The 15,946-nt window shown below is 50.6% G+C and overlaps 1 protein-coding gene across 2 annotated transcripts in view; it reads left to right on the top strand.

The window, feature by feature from the left end:
- The window catches only part of SNX8 (sorting nexin 8), a 69,531-nt gene that overhangs the window by 29,467 nt on the left and 24,118 nt on the right, over positions 1–15,946 (top strand). The window contains exon 1 of one of the 2 annotated variants that reach the window (XM_040455724.1): positions 18–139. The exons of the other annotated variant lie outside the window; for it this stretch is intronic. Coding sequence (XP_040311658.1) covers positions 34–139 — 106 coding nt within the window. The 5' untranslated portion in view covers positions 18–33. Of the gene's footprint in view, positions 1–17; positions 140–15,946 lie in introns of those variants that run through there. 2 annotated transcript variants of the gene reach the window in all.

Genomic DNA, 15,946 nt, shown 5'->3' with positions numbered 1-15,946 from the left:
GGGCGCGGAGGAAGTCACGTGGCGCGCGCTCACATGACTGGCGGCGTGATGGACCGGCTGCCGGGGGAGGCAGGCGCGGCGCCAGTCGCGGCGGCAGCTGAGGCGGAGGCTGAGGAGGAGGCGGACCCGCCGGCGGCAGGTACGGCTCGCGGTCCCCCGGGCTCCAGCGCGCGGTCCCGGGCCCGCGTCCCCCGTGACCCCGCGACCCTCGGCTCCCTGGGTGTCCGCGGCGCCCCGCGTGCCCCTGCCACGCCGAGGAGCGCGCTGTGGCGCCGCGGGCCGGGGGACCCGAGCACCTGCTCAGGTTTGTCCCGGCCGCGCTCTTCTGCCCGCGCCTCCCGGTGCAGGGCCCCCTCGGGGACGGACGTCCCCCGCCCCCCGCGGTGCCGCCCCGCCCGGCCGCGTGGGGCGCAGCCCAGGACTTTGCGGGGCTCCGACGAGAAATTGGGAGTTCTCCCCAGCAATCCGGACAGACTTCGCCGGGAGTGCTTCCGAGCTAGTGGATGAGCGTGAACACGGAAAGGCGTGCGCCAGGCTTGGCTTTTCTAGCATGCTCCCTGTTGAAAAGTTCCTTCCTCTAGTCCTAGTCCTCTAACTGCAGAACGCACGTAGGGGGATGTTGGTAGGAGTTACTACCTCTTCTTGGTGCTGGCGGGGGGGTGGGGCACGAGGTTGAGGGACTCCTCCTGGCGGTCTGGCGAGGTGTCTCCAGGGGGCTGTGCTCACCCTAAGTTCTGGGGGGCTACGAGAGGGCTCATTCATTAGGGAGAAACAGGAAGGGGGCGTCAGGGAAGCTGCTGGGGCGTGGGCGTTGGACTGGCCTGACTAATTGATATGAAAGATCCTGGGTGAGTCTGCGTCTGCACTGAAGTCCCCCACCCCCAAAGTTGGTCTTTAGATTTTTCATTTCATTTGGAGCTGGGTAAGAGGATGCGTGTGATGGCTCTTGCTGTTGGTTAGAACATTGTGTCCTCGAGGCCTCACGTTGGCGCCCAGCGTGGGCAGTCCCTCTCACCTATACCAGGGCCGTTGCCTCGCCCCTTTGGCTGGGTCACATTTGGAAATGGGAGGCTGTTTCCCCTCGGATTATAAAGCAGTTCATAGTTGCTGGATGTGGTGGTGGTGGTGGCTCAGGGGTCTCTCTGCAGGTACAGGTAACTGCAGGAGGTGTTTGAGGCAGGACTCCACTTACGGCTGCCAGTTACGGATGGCACCAGCTCTCCAAGACTGCCTTTCCTGCAACTTGGTCTGGAATTTCCATGGTAGCTGGCCTCCTTTGGGGTCGTGGCGATTTTATTAGGCCCGCTCATGGTATCCACAGTGTAGCCAGTACCTCTGTGTTTACAGAGGGCTTTCTATAGCCGGCTGAGTCTCAAATTCAGGGTTCACGGATTGCTGGGATGTAACCTGTCATTTCATCCCATTTAAAATCTTTCGACCATCCCATGAGGCAGGTGACGTGGTAGAACAAACCTTTTTTTACACCGGGGTAAAGGAAACCCAGAGGCAAGTGACTTGCTTGAAGTGGGCAGTGTTAAGGAGGCACGGTCAAGGTGGGAATCGTGGTTGGGTGGGCTGGAGTCAGAAAACCTAAGCCTTTGAGACTGAATCTTGTCCGTCGACCATAAATGTGAATCTCACATTGATTTTGATTTGTTGAAGGGTTTGTGTTTATGGATACAGAATGAATTTTCTCCGGTGTCCTGTCTACACAGGCAGAGCCCATGTGTAATCGTGGGGACTGTGAGGTCTAGGACTTGGTGGTGCTTTTGAGATTGTGAGCAGAAATTGTGTTCACTTTTTCAGCATTAAGAGTCTTATATTGTGGTTCTTTGACGTTTAAGCTGTGAAGGGTAACTCTCTAAACATTTAACTTGCAATTAAGCAGTATATGGATAAACACATTTTCTTTAAAAAAAAAAAAAGTAGAACATTATTAACTAGGTGGAAATCTCACTTCGATTGCCATCACCCTCTCTTTACCAGAGGTGACAGTTGTTATCCGTTCGGGATGGATTCTCTCCGTTCCGTTTTTATATTTTATACATTCGCGTTCCCAGAAAAATCCCGCCTTGTGCCTCTGTGCCCGTGTTTCCCCAGGACAGTGTATTAGTTTTCTGCCGCTGCTCTAACAATTTACCGCAAACATGGTGGCTTCAACAGCACAGATGTATCATCTCCCAGATCTGGAGGTCAGCAGTCCAAAATCGGTTTCCCTGGGCTAAAACCAGGTGTGGGCAGGGCTGCGTTCCTTCTGGAGGCCCTGGGGAAAATCCATTTACTGGCCTTTCTAGCTTGCAGACGCCTCCCACATTCCTTGGCCGATGGTCCCCTTTCTCCAGCAGCCATGAGCACGTCTTTCACATGCTGTCATTTCTCTGGTTCTCCTTTTTTTGTTTCCTTCTTTCCCTTTGAAGGACCCCTGGACTACATTGGGCCCACCTGGGTAGTCCACAGCCCGTGCCCTATCTTAAGGTCAGCGGCTTGGCAACCTGAATTCCATCTGCTACCTTAGTTTCCCTTCTCGGTGGAAACAACAGCTTCAGCTTCCAGGGGTTAGGTCGTGGACACCTTCGGGTGGGAGGGGCGTTATCCTGCCTTCCATGAGTAGATGCTGTAGGAGTGGAATTGCCAGGTCACAGGGTTTGCACCTCTTTTGTTTTAACAGGTAGTGACGCATTGTCCTCTGTGGTGCCTATCACCAGTTTAGTCAGCAACGTGCTTTATTAAGAACATCGTTTCCTCAGGGGCGCCTGGGTGGCTCAGTTAAGCGTCCAACTTTGGCTCAGGTCACGATCTCACGGTTTGTGGGATCGAGCCCTGTGTCGGGCTCTGTGCTGACAGCTTGGGGCCTGGAGCCTGCTTGGGATTCTGTGTCTCCCTCTCTCTCTGCCCCTCCCCCACTCTGTGTGCCTGTCTCTTTCCCTCTCTCTCTCTCTCTCTCTCAAAAATAAACATTAAAAAAAATAAAAACCACACCCTTTCCTCATAACCTCATCAACACTAAATACCATTTTTTAAGCTCTTCAGATTTACAAAAATTAAGAATGTGTCTCATATTTGTTTGGACTTCCATTTTCTCCAGTGTTAGTGGAGTTTAGTTTCTTGTCATGTTTTCATCTTGTGTGGCCTCTCTGAACTCACTGTTCATATCTTTTGCCCATTTTGTTAGGAGTGTATCTTTTTTCATGTTGAATTGTAGAATTTCTTTTTTCATTTTAAATATAGGCCGTTTGTGGCTTGTACAGTAAAATTGTAAGTAGCAAAATGTCTGATTGGAACATTCTACTCTCTGTGCGGGATGAGAGTTTATTTCAGGGCCTCTTTTGAGGCTATAAAGCTCAGCAACTGTGACGTAGAATAAGAGTGGCACCGGATGAATGTGATAGATGCTTGATTGTACAACTTGATTTTTTGAGGTTGCATCATACCCTGATAAAAATACACACGCGTGACCGCTGTGTATCATAGGCCCACTTTCCTGCAGTCCGATGGACCTAAACTTGGTCTTTAGCCCAGGGGAGAATCGGCTTCAGTTCTGTTAGAGCGGCTCCGTGGATGGCATTCCAGACATTCCATTTGGTTAGGAAGCTCCCGGCCACTTGTCTCCTGGTTTTCTCTGGGGTCATGCCTGAGCTCTGCTCATCATTGGCGCTCCTGTGCACCGGCCCCCACCTTCTCTGGGTGCCTGGGCCCTTTCCTTGCTCTCTCTGCCCCAGCCACCACCCCTCGCCTGCTGCTTTCTGGGTGTACATTGGTCAGAATTCAGTGAGCTGTCACTTAAGATGTATGCATGTGGGTTAAATTCTATCTCAAAGTGCTGACTACATTCAGAAAAAAAAAAAAAAAAAACAACAACAACCCTTCCTGTCCACCCTGCTCCCCTTCATTACACGCATTTTGATTGTCAACTCCCGACAGGCAGAAACTATTATTTTTCTTTCCATACCAGTATCTAGAATAAGATCTGCTATGCAGAAAAGGCTTAGAGGTTTAAATAGAATTACGTTTTCATCATACGTTTTTTCAGGATAGTGTCACATTTTAACTTGGTAACAGTGGTAGCTGTGGAAATATGATTTAAGTTTGCTTCCTTGGTCTTTCAACTCTCTGTCATACAGACATACCCAATTTGCAAGGTAAAATGTGTCAATTTGAAGAAAGAGGAACTAACTGAATCACTCTTATGTAGAACGGATTTTGCCAGAATTTGTGGTTAGCAAGAAAGTGATGTGTTCCGGGTGGGGGATTTCTGTTTTGGTATTATTTTTTCCTTCCTAAGAAAAAGACATCACAAACAGAGATGTTTTGCCCACGCTGCTTGCTGGGGGGAGCCTGGAGTGGTGAGTGTCGGGACAGGGGCTCCGCGAGGCCTGTCTGGGAACAGGCCCGCACCCCCCCGGGTACTTGGTGAGCGGGGCTCCAGATCACGTTCCCCTCTGAAGGACTGCAGTGTTTTCATGATAGAATCACTCAAAAACCATAACGAGACTTAAGGGGATAGATGTTCTTTGTGAAAATAATCAGGACGAAAGTGCCCTGGAGCGCGGGGGGCTCGGGATGGCCCAAGGTACACGCGTGCTGTGAGCCATTGGAGTGATAGGGGACTCGGGCCACGCTTCATGGTTCCCACTGGCTGGGTGGTCGGAGTGGAGCAGGTGTTGGGTGGGGTTTTGTCGTACTCCTGACCAGTTTGGGGTTTGTGTGTTCAGCAGAGTTGAAGTGAAATTACGTGACGTTTGATTAATTCCAGGGAAGCTTGGTGTGGACTGGCCAGACTTGTGGCTAGGTACTGTCTCTGCGAAGTACGTTTTCATGACCTCCCGAGGATCTTTCCGAAACGATCTGTGCTGGTAAAGTTTGTTTGCCAGAAGTCTTACGAATGAGTTGTAACCAACCCAGTGAAATTGCATTGTTGTGTGAGAATTTGCGCTTTGAGGAGGATGTTGTTGTACAGGAATGTAACTGCGAGTACAAACGTTTTATAAACGGAGAAATCAGCCACAGTTCCACCACTTCAATGCAACCACTGCATTTTAGCATACGCTTGACTTTTGAACGACACAAGTGTGAACTACGCGGATCCACTTGTACGCAGGGTTTTTTTTTTTGATCAGTATGGTGCGGTACGGTAAGTGTATTTTGTGTTATGATTTTCCTAACATTTTTTTTTCTCTAGCTGATTTTATTGGAAGGTTATGGTATAGAACACACACACAAAATATGTATTAATTGATCTTTTATTACTTACTGGTAGGGCTTCCAGTCAACATCTGGCAGTTAGCGGTTAAGTTCTTGGGGAGTCAAAAGTTCTACATTGATTTTCCACTTTGCAGGGGGTAGGGTTGGCGCCCCTAACCCCCATGTTGCTTGAGGGTCAGCTGTGACTTCCTTTTTCCCGCGCATATGCTTTTTACGTCTTCCTAGTGCATTTACGCTTTATGGCCTAGCCTTTCCACTCAACATTTTTCTACACTGTTGAAAATAGTCTTCGTAATTCTCTACTTAATGCCGGCACGGTACTGCGCCAAGCTCTCGATTCGTGCTTCTGCAGTGCTAACGTCATACGATTTGTGTTAAAGATCCTCTTGCCACGTGTTTTTCAGAAAATGATTCTTTAAATCGAACCGATGTTAACCTTGCCCTCCTCCTTGCACTTGGTCTCTCCCTTTCTCCCCGTTCCCACCTCAGAGGTGATCTCTGTTATCAGACTTCCCTGTCGGATTAGGGTTTCAGTAACCTCGGTTATTGGGCTTTGAGAACGGGGGGATGCCCTTGGGTGACCTGTTCAGGGATCTTTGCAGATGTGAGACCTGAGTCCCTCCACTCTCCCCTGAGGATGTCCAGAGAGGCCCGAGAAAACGTACACCGGTGACTCCAGTTTCAGTCAAGTTACAAAACATGCAGAATCAGACTCTTGTGTGGGGATGCTGCCTCAAGTTATAAAACTATCAATGAAAGGCAAGGAAGATATCATGAAAAGTAGGTGGTGGTCGCCTCTGTTAGGAGAAAAGGGGTTTGACCTAAAGTGTTTACTGGACAAGGTGGGCTTTTTAATTTTCGACCTGGATGTGTGTTTGAGATATAATTTTGTTAAACTGTCCATAGACATTACAGCCCTTTCTCTGTGCATGTTATCTGCTTCACTGTAGAAAATGTGGAGGGAAAACCCAAGATCCCAAGATGTCAAGTGCACCTGCTAACGATCTGCAGTTTGCCAGGCAGAGGTGGGCGCAAGAGGTCTTGTTTTAAAACAGTTTTGTAGGCATTCTGACCTCCCTTGTTTTCTACTCTCTAGTTAACATTGGAAGTATATTTATGGTGAAATACGTGTTTCATCGTATCCTTGTCCACTCCTAATGGCCAACCTTGCAGTGAATCAGCAGGACGGTCTCCTGGCTGCCGCTGTTTCTGGTGTCCGTGTCTGAATACAGTTGGCGCTGGTGAGCCCAGCTGTTTCGGTGGCCCTGGGGACCAGCAGGACCCAGACCGGACGGCCACTGGCAGGTGTCGTGGCAGGAGGGATGTCTGGGGACCTCACCTGCCGTTGACAGTATCTCCATGATGGAGATGGCAAAGGCCATCTTCCGTAAAGGAGGGTCAGGTGATAGTCGTGACTTCGCACTGTTAATTGCCTTTGGGACCGTAATTGCACCTCCCAGCTCCTGCGAAATGCCACTCACCGCTGGGTTTTTGCATTTTCAGCTCTTCAGAGTGTGGGGCAAGTGTGTGTGTGCACTTCTTTATCTCAGGGTGTCTCCTGTACCACCGTTCTTACTTCTTAGGGTGGACAGTGAAGTCGGGAGGCTCCTCGGAGTACCTGTAGAAGGTTAGTTGTTTTCTTTTTTTATTTTAATGTTTAGTTTTGAGAGAGAGTGTGTGTATGTGTGAGAGAGCGAGCTTGTGCACAAGTGGGGGAGGGGCAGAGAGAGGGGAGACACAGCGTCTGAAGCGGGCTCCAGGCTCCCGAGCCGTCAGCACAGAGCCCGACGTGGGGCTCGAACTCACGAACCGTGAGATCATGACCTGAGCTGAAGTCGGACGCTCAACTGGCTGAGCCACCCAGGCGCCCCGCCTGCAGAAGTTGAGAGGTGAGCTGGCTTGTGTGGCAGTGGGCGTGTTTCCTGAGATGGACTGTGTTATGAGTGGAAAGTGTCCCATCTTTTGCCTCCTCCTGGCAGACCTCCACGAAGGGCATTCTTGGCGACCAGAGGACGCGTTGTATTGATGACAAAGCCTGGCAGAGCGCTTCCTGTAGGAGGTGCCTTCCTCCTCACGGACATCCTGCAAAGTCAGTCATCTATGAACCCCACTTTACAGATGGGGAAACTGAGGCGGCAGCAGTCCCATCGCTCACCCATGACCGGAGGGTGGGATTCACACCCCGGCAAGCGTGGGGCTCCCGTTCGGAAGCGGCAGACGTAACCTCTTGGCTACCGTCTACGCAGGCCGCCTTCCGTGCACTTTCCTTAAGTTCGCTTTGCCAGCCGTTCCCAGACCTCGAACTTTCCCTCTTCTGAAGGTTTCACATACGGCGAGATGTTTCCGTGTGGCTGTCCTGAAAATGGCCACCGCAGACCACTGTGAGATGTTAGCCTCTCTCTTTTCAGAAAGGGGGTGCACTTGACACGGCGCGATCGGCCGAACAGAGAGCCTGGCAGTCCGGAAAGTGTGTGCGCGCTACAGTCGTTGGAGGCAGAACGGTCACTTGCGTGGTTTGCGCGCGGGTCTCAGCTCTGCCCCGCGTCTGCCAGAGCCATCCGGTTCAGTCTGGGGAGCCGCGGGTCGACTGGAGCCTAGGTTTCCTGGAGAGAGAATGTGACAGCACCCGGAAACACGTTTTGCCAAGCACAGGCCGAGTTCCCTCGTCTAATGAAGGCGTTGGGATTATCCTGGCTGACCCATTCGCAGTCTTTGGGTTGCAGACACCAGAGGACGGTCCAGCCTTCTCTGCGTGGGAGATGAGACCTCCAGATTCAGCGCAACTTGGCTGTGGAGGCAGGACTGACTGCGTGTTTCTCTTACTGTGACATTTTTCACGGTCCCTAATTTGTCCATGCCGATTTCCGGGGCGTTCCTGTCCCTGGCTGATTAATGGCATTCCGGGTCCTCTACCCTGCAGGCCGCTGGATGGCTTGTGTTATTTTTCGTGATTCCTTCCGTAGACCAATGGGGGTTTGTTCAAATGGATTTAATTGTATCTCACTTGGTTTCCAATGCCAGTGACTGCTTGGAATTTTATTAGTGGGGCCTAATTTGGCTGTGAATGCAGGCTCTCTATGTAGCCTTGACTGAGATAGAGCACACTTGGTCCTGCTAGATATTTTGGAATATTTTCACTTTCACGGCAACAGATCCTAGATAACCTGAGTCACTTTCAGACTGAACCAGTCAGACCCAGGGTGAGGGTTTAAACAAAGAACACTCTCCCAACACATTGAATTTGGTTACAGAGAGAGATCATGATTCTTTTTGGAATTGGACTCCTTTTTTGTAAGTTATTCCAAGATTCCCCAAATTACTATTAGCTAAAAGAGTACTGCTTTTGAACTCTGGAAAAAAATCACCAGGCCTTCCCACAGATAAACATTCTGAAAGTGAGAGATCGAAGAGGTTTTTTGAGGAATACACCCAACTTGACCGGGGTCCTTTCAGGAGCATGTTTGGAAAGATTCGTGGAGAAGCAGAGATCTGGTGGCCTCCGTGCTGGTTCCTCTCGCTCCAGTTTGAGACAGGAAATCATCTGATAGGTGACTGTTTTTGGCCCTCAGCTTCAGTTTTGTGATGTCTTCAGGAGACAGACCCATGATTTTTTCCTCCCTCTGTGGTTTGGTCTCTTGCATTGCCCTCGGAAAGGAGTAGCCACTCATAGGTTGCAAACGTCTCGTTCGTGTGCAAGTGGTTCACACGTGTCTTTGAGCTCCCAGGGACAACCCGCGATCTGTTCGGGTCTTGACCAGAGCAAGATGCCATCGTTGTGGCGTGCGACCCGTGCTTGAGGCAGTGAGAACGCCGGGCCTCCGGTTCATTCGATCTGTGATCTGGAAGTTCGTGTCTGGCCTCTGGCCTGCCGGTCCTTTGGAGAAGAAAAGCTTGGGCACCAGGCACTGTACTGGATGCTTTGACATATTTTCTTTAACACAAACTTCTTGCAGCTGAACAGTGTTGAAGATGGTACCGTTCCCATCTTAGAGATGAGAAAACTGAGTGCAGCGAGGTGAGCTGTCCGTTCGCGGTCACAGAGGAGTCAGGGATTTGCGTGGACACCATCTGACCTCTGGCCCCAGGCATGGGGTGTGCCTGTCCTGGCTCCTCTCCCCATGAGTCAGGGAGGGAATACAGGATTGGGTGTCGTCACGTAACCTGTACAGGTTCAGGCCCCACCGCTTAGCTGCTCTCCAGTGCTGTGACCTTGGCGGGTCACAGCACAGACCTCGCCAGGCTGTGCTGCTAGAGCCTTGCTTTCACGTCTGGTAAGTGGGACCACGGTGCCTACTTGAAGGGTTTTCTAGGACTAAAGAGAGATGATGTAGAGGTTCCGCGAGTCCCCCACGCCAAGAGGTTTCGTTGGGAAGGGCCCTTGCCGGAATGGTGGTCGGCAACGCACACAGCTGTCCAGATGGCCAGGTCCATCCCTGCCTTTGAATTCGTGGGTGGAGTGAGGGGTGGGAGACACCCTTCCTAAGGGCAGCTTCGGTTGTTCTCAGCATTCAGTGGCTGCTTCCAGTTCTGACGTGCAGCTTCGTAGCCGCAGGGATGACCCGGACCCCAGGGGCCGCTGAAAGTTTCCGTGGCAACGACACCAGCTAGACTTTTTTGCTTGTGCCAGGAACAGCCAGAGGGTTTCTCACATAGATGATCTTCCCCCTTCTCGGTAGACGTCTTCGCTCAAGATTGCAGGCCGGCTGTGCTCTGGGCCCATTGCTGGCACGGGAAAGCCGTTTGCACAAGAACTGGGGAGAAGACAGGGAATTCGTAAAACATTTTTAACAGCCTTATTGAGCTCTAATCCACATACCACATAATTCTCCCATTTGAAGGACACACTTAACAGAATTGTGCAGCCATCGACATCATTTTAGAGCGTTCTCCTCTCCCCTGGAAGAAAGCCTACACCCACTGGTGGTCAGGTTCACGCTTCAGTCCCCTTTCCTTCTGGCCTGGGCAACTATTACTCTCTGTAGATTTGCCTCTTCTGGAATTTCATACAGATCGAACCGCGTGTTCTGTGTCCTTCTGCGTCTGGCTGCTTTCGTTTTGCATCGCGTCGAGGATCATCCGTGCTGTAGCACGTACGCTGTTGCTTTTAACGGCCGAATAGTATTCCGTTGTATTAAGACTCTGTATTTTACTTTACCCCTTCATCACTTGGCGGACATTGGGCTGTTTCCACGTTTTGGCCATTATGAGCAATGCCGCTGTGAGTTCACGCACAAGTTTTTGTGTGGACGTGCTTGTCGTTTCTCTTGGGTGGTATACCTGGCAGTGGAATTTAACCTTCTGAGGAGTTGCTGGACTGTTTTCCTGTAAGTACAAGGGCTCCCGTTTCTCCGTGTCCTCACCAACACTTGTTATTGCCTGTATTTTTTTTTAATTTTTAAAAAAGTTTTATCTATTTTGAGAGAGAGCATGAGTGGCAATGGGGCAGAGAGAGAGGGAGAGAGAGAATCCCAAGCAGTCTCTGCGCTGCCCGCGTAGAGCCTGACGCAGGGCTCGAACTCATGATCCGTGAGATCACCACCTGAGCCGAAACCAAGAGTCAGACGCTTGACCGACTGAGCCGCCCAGGCCCTGTGCTTGTCTTTTCGACTGTAGCCTTCCATGTGGGTATGAAATGGAATCTCATTGTGGCTGGGCATCTTCTCATGTGCTCATTGGCTTTTCGTATATCTTTTTGTGACACATGTTTATTCACATCTTTTGCCCACTTTTATTAAAAAAAATTTTTTTTTAATGTTTATTTTTGAGAGAGAGAGAGCATGAGCAGGGCAGGGGTAGACAGAGAGGGAGACACAGAATCCGAAGCAGGCTCCAGGCTCTGAGCTGTCAGCACAGAGTCTGATGCAGGGCTCAAACTCACAACCACGAGATCATGACCTGAGCTGAAGTTGGATGCTTAACCAGCTGAGCCACCCAGGTGCCCCTCTTTGCCAATTTCTTAAAAAAAATGTTTATTTTTGAGAGGGGGGGCAGGGGAGAGGCAGAGAGAGAGGGAAAGGGAGGATCCCAAGCAGGCTTCTCTCACTGTCAGTGCGGAGCCTGATGTGGGGCTCGAACTCACAAACTGCGAGATCATGACCTGAGCTGAAGTCGGATGCTTACCGACTGAGCCACCCAGGTGCCGCACTTTGCCTGTTCTTAAAATTAGGTAATTTGTCTTTTTTTTTTTTAATTTGTATTTTCAGAATTTCTTTGCATATTTTGGACCCAAGCCCCTAATCAGATCCATGATTCATCCGTTATTTTCTGCCATTCTGTGGGCTGTCTTTTTCATGTCTCGATGATGTCTTGCAGCACGTCGGTCTTTAATTTTGATGAAGTCCCGTTGACCTATTCTGTTTCTCTGTTGTCTGTATTTTTGGTGTCATGACTCATGACTTTGTCTAACCCAGGGCCACAAAGATATGTTTTTATATTTTCTGCCAAGTGTTTTGGAGTTTTAGCGCTTTTAACACGGACCTTTAGTTACCGCGTGTGGTGTGAGGGAGGGGATCTGGCGCATTCTTTGGCCCTTGGAAACCAGTTATGCATGTGCTGTGTGCCATCCCCGTGCCGGGCAGCGTCGGGGGCCAGAGCTCCCTGAACCGGGCTGGGGTGAATGTTCTGGTGTGTGAGAAGCCCACGGACGAGACGCTGAGGCAGGTCAGCGAGGAGGCGGAAGTTGGAGAGTAGCGAGGCTCGCTAGACTCGCGCTCGTACAGGGCTTAGCAAACACTTCACTGTTGCAGTAGTGTTTGAACTGATTTGGAGAGGATTCAGCTCAGAAATTCTCAGTGAAGAAGTTCCAGAGGACTTGGAGGGACCTGGAGAGGTGGTTTATTTTTACTTTGTTTCAAGGTAAAAACACTCAAACTGTTGCAGGAAGAGGAAAGCTTTTCTTTGTTGTGCTGGTTGATGAGCCAGATGGTGCGTTATGGCTTTAGTCGGGGGTTTTGCCTTAACGTTGTTTTGGGGAAAAGTAGATACAGCTGTGGATTGGCCGAGGGGCTGTGGTGGAGGTGGGGAGCTGCCCCTGCTCAGGGCTCGCCCGGGGCGGCGGCATCGGCATCGTTGAGAGCCTCCTCTGTGTTACCGGCTTTTGCCTCTGGCTGTGGTTCACCGAGGCACGGTTCGAGGCACGGTTCCTGTCACCGGCAAGACCTTACTGCGATCTGTTGGTGCGGAATGGGCAAGAGGTTTTCACCCCGCCTGGGAAAGCATAGCAGGCCTTGGTGACTCTCTGTGGCTTTCCTGTCTGTGTGACTTTGGCGCCTTTCGTGCAGTCGGCAAATGGTTTTACTGAGCACCTACTATGTGCTGGGGGCTCTTCTTGACTGCTGGGATCCTAAGCGTGGACAGAATAAGAAAGCCTCTTGTCCCGGAGTTGATGGTCTTATAGTGGGTGGTGGACACTCCTCGGACATAATGAGCCAGTGACCCATGTTAGCCTGTGGGGGGCGGAGGGGATGCAGTTGGCACCGAGTACCTGCCGTGAGAAAGTGGTGTTTGAGCCACAGTTCAAAGGAGGTGAAGGAGTTGGTCTGCGGATAGTTGTGGAAAGGGCGTCCCCAGTACGAGGGCCCTGGAGCAGTACCCAGGCTGTCACCGGCGGGTGCCTGCCGGGGCTGAAGAGAGGCGAGTGGAGGGGCAGCAGGACATGCGTCTCCTGGCTGACAAAGGAGAAAAGAACATTTTGGGGGGCAGTGGTGGATTTGAGGAAACTGCATTACGATCCCTTCCCCTCGGTGATTGCCGTTCTAATCGCAGGCGGGAAGGTCAAATTTTAGTTTTCTCTTTTTTAATGCCACTATGGTACATCTCTATTTATTTTTTGGTACATCTTTTAGATTACCAAGATCACTGCAGTGACGCTCCAAAGAGGGTTTCTGAAGAAAGTCTTACTCAACATGTGTCTGTGTCCAAAAGCCATCCAGGGAAGTGTCCGTTAGCAGGAAATAATGTGGCAATTCTCTAGGAATTGATGCTAAGGATAGAGTAAAAAAACCCACAGCGGAATGTTTTGTGAATAGGGCTGTTCTTCACGCTGTTGACAATAGCAGGAAACATGTCATGGGAGAAGGGCTACGTGACGTTTAGTTGCATACCTGAGACGTGATGCAATCGTTACAGGTAAGAGTACGTTTTTAGGAATATAGAACGGTTGTAAAGTAAATGGAAAAAATTCAAGACGAAATTTTGACTTAGCGGCCACTGTGTTAGACACAGACCCTATCAAGTGGTGAGGGGGGACACAGGGAAAACACTGGGTGGGGGGGCACTGCGTGAGGCAGCTGGGCCTCCTGCTGATGGCAGTGGGACGTGGGTCAGTCATTTTGGAAAACGGGAAATATTTGCTAAGCCGGACGTAAGAAATCCCAGGATCCAGGAACTTTAAGGAACATACCCAACAGAAATGAGGGGTATGTGTCCACCAAAGGACGTGTGCTAAGTGTTCATAGCAGCACCGTGTGTAATAGGAAAACCCTGGGAACTACCCAGGTGTCCAGCAGCACGATCAATAGGTCGATCGTGGCCCGATCACGCAGCAGGGTCTGTAGCGGTGACAGCTGCGTGTGGTGACATGTATGGGCCTTGCACGTTGTGCTGAGTGGAAGGAGTCAGAAACAGGGGAACTTACGGATTGATTCCGTGTATATGGTGTAACCACAGACAGAAATAATGCGTGGGTTAGAAGGTGGCTGGCACCGTTGGCGGGGGAGTGGCCGAAAGGGAGCGGGCGTGTGTCCCGTATCTCTATGTGGGTGCTGCCCCGATGCTATGCCGGTTCATTGACTTGAACAGATTTGATAGGTACACTCTTCTGTACTCGTGCTCTGTTCCAGTATAAACCAGAAAAAAAAATTGTGTCTGTTGTGTACGACAAAATATAATACTTGCATGCACTTTACAGACACTTATGGACAAGTGGAAAGCACAAAGACCTACCTGGAATGGATATCCCTCCACTCTAGGACAGTGGTCACCTTCAAATAGGAAAGGGGGCCAGGGTGGGTGTGCATCTGTGACGTGTTTTTTGTATTTAAATTTTTTTTCAGAAAAAATATCTCACGGTGTTCTGAAATCTCCATGGTAGATACACGGAATATGATATTTTCTGTACTTTTACGTCTGTTTGAAATGTTTCACGACGAAAACAAACGTAAGTGCATTTAAATGTATGTAGGAACACAGATTGAGGGGAAAACCATGTTCATGGTGATTATGTTATGTGAATGGCTAAGGTTTTTGCGTTGACAGAAAATTTGAGAGAAACGTCACGTACACACATGGAAACACACTTTGTATTTAAGAAACTGCCCGTGTGTCTGTTGATCCCTGTGCACGCGGAGAGCACGTGCAAAGTGGACACGGATGTGTACAGATGGTAGGGGTGGGGGGTTTTCTGTATTTAAAAGCCTGGGCGGCTCAGTTGGTTGAGTGTCTGACTCTTGATTTCGGCTCAGGTCGTGATCTCACGGTTTGTGAGTTCAAGCCCTGTCTCGGGCTCTGTGCTGACGGCTCAGAGCCTGCTTTGGAGTCTCTCTCACTGTCTCTCTCTCTGCCCCTCTCTCCTGTGCTCGCTCTTTCTCTCCCTCGAAATAAATGAACGTTTCAAATAAGATAGCGTAACGGTACGTGAAATGTTCTTGAAAGAAAACTGCGTCTGAAGGGTAGCAAAACCGAGGCTGTGACAGCCTCTGTGTGTTTGGGCTCGAGTTAGGGCTCATTCTTGAAGGACTGTGTGCTGCACACGCGGGTGTCCCTGGTGTTCCCTGGCCACCCGGCCGCCGAGCTCCCTGTCGTGAGGCCATGGCCACCATGAGGACCTGGACACTGTCGCTTCTGTTTCCTGAGAACAGCCGAATTTCAGAAGAACACAGTAGCTTAGAGCAGTTTTTGAGGGTGAGCCTGAGGAGGAGTGTTGCTGTTGAAAATCGAGGACTCCTGCTGGGTCCATTCCCTGTAACTTTGGAGGAAGAGCTGTCCCCTGGAACGCTGCTGTCGCTCCTGTCTCTGATGAGTGAGCAGAACAAGGTGGCAGCACATACGAACCCCTGGTCTGTGTCTGGTCTGGGCCGTGGGTCTAGGCGAGGCCCTGAGGTCCTTCTTCCGCTCGTCCTATGACAGCGGTTCTCAAACTGGGGCCTCTGGACGCTTGTTGGAAACTCAGGTTCTCAGGCCCTACCCTAGACTCTGGGGGTTCAACCCAGCGATCCGAGTGTGTTTCTTTCTTTCTTTTTAAAAATTTTTTGGTAAATGTTTATTTTTGCAGAGAGAGAGAGAGAGAGAGAGAGAGAGAGCGCGCGCGCGCGCATGAGTGGGGGAGGGGCAGAGAGAGAGGGACACACAGAATGGGAAGCAGGCTCCAGGCTCCGAGCTGTCAGTGCAGAACCTGATGTGGGGCTCGAACTCATGAACCGCGAGCTGAAGTCACACACTTAACTGACTGAGCCACCCAGCCACCCCCGAGTGTGTTTCTTTAATTGTACAACATACGTGGCATAAAATGTTAACCATTTTCAAGTGTGCAGTTCTGTGGCATTAAGAACACTGACGTTATTGCACAGCCATCCCCACTGTCCCTCTCCAGAACTTTCTCATCTTCCCAAATTAAACCCCATTCAGTACTGACCTCCCTCCCCCTCCCCCAGCTCCTGATACCATCATGTACTTTCTGTCCCCGTCAGTCTGACGACCCTGGGACCTCGTGGGAGTGGGTCCCAGTGCGTGTCCTCCCGTGTCCGTG

This window comes from Herpailurus yagouaroundi, unplaced genomic scaffold, assembly GCF_014898765.1.
Source record: "Herpailurus yagouaroundi ecotype Mexico unplaced genomic scaffold, PumYag 216, whole genome shotgun sequence".
Taxonomy (NCBI): Eukaryota; Metazoa; Chordata; class Mammalia; order Carnivora; family Felidae; genus Herpailurus; species Herpailurus yagouaroundi.
The sequence above is the reverse complement of the archived record's forward strand: the minus strand, read 5'-3'. Positions and strand labels throughout refer to the sequence as shown.